We start from the raw sequence: 3763 nt of genomic DNA, 5'->3' as shown, positions 1-3763 counted from the left end.
TAATTAATAATAATAATATGATATAATAATAAAATTCTATTCTATAATTATTTATTAAAGAAAATAATTTTTATATATTTTTTTTTTTTTATACATATTTTATATTTTTTTGATTATTTCTAATTCAATACTATACAAAATAAAAATAAAAAAATTAACAGTAGTAAAATTTATATTATTATCAACTACAAACAATATTTTTTGCAGCACATTGTTTTTCAATTTTTTGCATTTCCACAAGTATAGTTGCTATAGCATGTCTTAATTGGTGAAACTTTGGCAAAGATAATTCAAATATTTGACGTTTTCCATTATTAAATGTCCATTCCATAATAATATATGGTTCTAAGACTCTATTTAATACACTAAAAAGATTCAAACTAATAAGTAATATTTCTTAAATATTTATAAAAAATATTTTCTAGGTTACATTACATATTTATTATATTACAAATATTAAAATTTAATAAAAATATGAAATTACCTGGATGAAATAGTAATATCTATGCGCCATTTACAAGATATTAAATGTGGATAAAATTTTGTTTTCTGTATTAATCCTGATATTAGTTCTGACCGCTTTTGACCATATACAACTATAGAAAGATCATCAATACATTCTGGTGATAATCTAAGGAAACAATATTATATATTTTTATTATATTAAAATTAAAAATAATGAAATAATTATATAATATTTATAAAATATATACCTCAATTCTTCTAATATTTGTTTAAATTCTATAGGTTTGACATTTTGTGATAATGTACTTAAATGAATCTTTAATATTGTAAAAATAATTGAATAATATTCATCTATAATTTCTTCTGATACATTGTATTTTTGACTTATTCTATCTAATATGCCTTCTTCTATGTACTCTTGATTTATTGTTTTTACAGCTACTATAAATAATAAATTGCAATTTTTTTTCAAAAAATAAAATATTTAGAATATGATAATAAAAAATATACATATGCATACAAAAACATTATTATAATATTATTTATTATTATAATATTATTATTATAATATTATTATTATATATTATCATATTATACTTATTATAATATTATATATATTATTTAAACTAAACTTACTTTGAATCAAAGGTCGAACAAATACTTTTTTTAATTCTGAAAGAATTTTTGTTTTATTTCCTAAAGCATAAAAAAGTTGAGTTTGAAAAGTTGTCATTTTTTTAATCCTGAGTTTTTTTTCTATAAAAAACAATGAATCGAAAGAATTAAATAAATTAATCTTTTCTTTAAAATTTAAAAGTAATAATAATAAAGTAATACTGTTCTATCTAAATTTATTGTTTTGATTTGTTTTCAGTGTTTAATGCCATCTTGTGGAGAATATAATAAAAATATAAGTATTTTTAAAAAATTTTTAAAATATCAAAACAAATAAAATATGAGTAATAAAAAAATTTTATTATTATCAAATTATATTATAACATAAAATAATAAATGATAACATAATATTTTATTATATTTTTAGAGAAATGTATTTAGAAATCAAGAGATGGCATTGATTTTCAATTCTTACTTTATCTTACATTATCTTTGAAAAAATGCCTTGAGCATTCAAGAGATAGCACTAATAGTTAATTCTTATTCTATTTTTATTCTTTTTATCATTTACTTTCTTTTTTTACATTTGTTTTATTTATGACATTCTGGAAATAACGTTGATTTCATAATTTTTAACCTCTTTCTTCTATTATTTACTTAAATTCATCATATAAAATCATATAATTTTGATTTTTAAATAGCAAAATACAATTGCAGAAATGATGAAGCCAGAAATGAATAAATTCTTTGAGAACTGTGACTATATGGATAAATAATAAAGATGAGGTTTGTTAAAGAAGAATTATATAAATATTCGTATTTTCATAGTTAGCTGTAGGTAAATTATGTGAGCGAATACTTTATTTTAAATATTTATTTTAATTTTTAATATTCTATTAAAATTGATAGTTTTAAAAATATAATTTATATATAAAACAGAATATTATATTTGTTGATCCCATTTTATACATTTTTATTTCTCTTTTGCTTTCTGAACAACAAATGATATATTTGTATTTAAATTAGTTGAATAATTATATTTAAAAAATAAGACATCGATCTTTTAAATCGATAATAAGTTTTTCGATTTTAAGAAAACTTTAATTTTATAATAAAATTATTATCAGAATATATTAAGAAATAGAAAATAATTATTAGTTTTTAACTTCATTCATATTGTATACATAAAAAAGATATATATTGTTAAATATCATAAAATAATAAATAATATAATATTCTTTAATAAAAATTATTTCTTTGATGATACAACTGACCGTGTGGCCTAATGGATAAGGCGTCGGACTTCGGATCCGAAGATTGCAGGTTCGAGTCCTGTCACGGTCGTTTCAAGTAATTTTTTTTTATTCAAAATTTTTATAAAAATCAATATATTATATTTATTAAAGTAATATTTTTATTCGTATACATATTATTTGTACATATTCGGAAAAAATTAATTGAGCAACACTAATCAAAAAATTATGTTTATTATTAGAAATTCAATCATTTAATAAGTTCATTTAATTAAATAAATAATTTCATTAAATAAATAATTCATATCTTTTTATGAATTTAAAATCTAAATACAAAAAAAAAATTAAAAATTTTAATCTTTCATCTGGATTAATATATTTTATATTATTATATTATATTAATTTCTTTACAATTTATATAATTACGTACAAAATTACGAAATTATTACTTTATTATTAATTAACAATAATTAATTATAAAAGATAGTATTTAATTTTTATTAAATACTTATTATATCTTTATATAAATTTATAAAAAAATGAAAAAATATTTCCTTCGAGCCGGATTTGAACCAGCGACCTATGGATATCTGAGAATTTCTAAGGAAGCCAACTACAGTCCACCGCTCTACCAACTGAGCTATCGAAGGTTTTATGTTTGAGGACCGAAACTGACAACAAAATAAGGTTAATTAGTATATATATAGATTTAAAAAATAATTTAATTTACTTTTAAATTATATATACTCTATATTTATAATTATATATTATATTTACTTCTACATTTATTTTTATTATTTTTAAATTTTACAGAATTAGATGTGGAATCTAATTTTATAAAACCAATCAGAAACTTAAAATATTTTAACAAACTATTTCTAGTAGAAATTATAAATAACTTAATATAGAAAATAATAAGAAGAAAAGATAATTGATACACTTTTAGCAAAAGTTAATATTAAATTTAGTTTTTAGTTTTTATTTTTTATTAATGAAACTAATTTTAAGTTTTTCGATGACAAACATCTCGTAACGTGATCTCGAAAGATTTAATTTGATAGAAAAAGATAGAAGAGTCAATGTGCAAGAAATGAATGAAATGGTTTTCGCATGTCCTGATATTATTACGAATACAAAGGTCGAAGCTATTTTTTTATGATGTTACTGCAAACTTCATATTATTCAACATAAAAATATCATGAAATTTTAATTATGTTAAAATTAGAAATTAGAAATTAGAAATTGCAGGTTATGTCATTTTTACAAAAAAATCTTATAAAAATAAGTTTAATAAATTTTATTTTTACGAATATTGTATTTATAATCATTATTTATTTAATATTTATTATTTTTAATATTATTTGACGTAAATCACAAATAATATTATGATTTAACATATTATTTAATCAAAATTTTTCGTTTGATAAAAA

General features: G+C 18.2%; 1 protein-coding gene and 2 non-coding genes across 4 annotated transcripts; 1 reads left to right on the top strand and 2 right to left on the bottom strand.

The window, feature by feature from the left end:
- Nucleotides 1-53: 53 nt before the first annotated feature.
- Nucleotides 54-1335, bottom strand: LOC102674196 (COMM domain-containing protein 5-like). Of its 2 annotated transcripts, none has more exons than XM_031512433.1 (4): nucleotides 1102-1335; nucleotides 714-903; nucleotides 485-631; nucleotides 54-365 (listed from the first exon to the last, which is right to left on the bottom strand). In XM_031512433.1, the coding sequence occupies exons 1-4, from the start codon at nucleotides 1196-1198 to the stop codon at nucleotides 182-184; spliced, it is 618 nt and encodes a 205-aa protein (XP_031368293.1). In that variant the 5' UTR covers nucleotides 1199-1335; the 3' UTR covers nucleotides 54-181. The 2 variants fall into 2 exon arrangements, with proteins under 2 accessions (XP_031368293.1, XP_006608400.1); XM_006608337.2 differs by having other exon boundaries at nucleotides 714-906; nucleotides 1102-1333.
- Nucleotides 1336-2351: 1016 nt separating this feature from the next.
- Trnar-ucg lies at nucleotides 2352-2424 on the top strand. Its single transcript has one exon. It is a non-coding gene; the product is annotated as a tRNA-Arg (tRNA).
- A 461-nt stretch (nucleotides 2425-2885) lies between these two features.
- Trnay-gua lies at nucleotides 2886-2983 on the bottom strand. The gene is made up of 2 exons: nucleotides 2947-2983; nucleotides 2886-2921 (listed from the first exon to the last, which is right to left on the bottom strand). It is a non-coding gene; the product is annotated as a tRNA-Tyr (tRNA).
- Between the last annotated feature and the right edge of the window lie 780 nt (nucleotides 2984-3763).

The sequence above is a fragment of the Apis dorsata genome, unplaced genomic scaffold (assembly GCF_000469605.1).
Source record: "Apis dorsata unplaced genomic scaffold, Apis dorsata 1.3 scaffold_34, whole genome shotgun sequence".
NCBI classification, from domain to species: domain Eukaryota; kingdom Metazoa; phylum Arthropoda; class Insecta; order Hymenoptera; family Apidae; genus Apis; species Apis dorsata.
Note: the sequence above shows the minus strand (reverse complement) of the source record. Positions and strands in the feature narration are given on the sequence as shown.

Coding starts and splice junctions, on each gene's coding strand:
- LOC102674196 (XM_006608337.2), bottom strand. CDS start 1,198: ATGACAACTTTTCAAACTCAACTTTTTTATGCTTTAGGAAATAAAACA. Junction 632..713: donor CAAATATTAGAAGAATTGAG/GTATATATTTTA, acceptor TTGTTTCCTTAG/ATTATCACCAGAATGTATTG. Junction 366..484: donor GATATTACTATTTCATCCAG/GTAATTTCATAT, acceptor GAATCTTTTTAG/TGTATTAAATAGAGTCTTAG.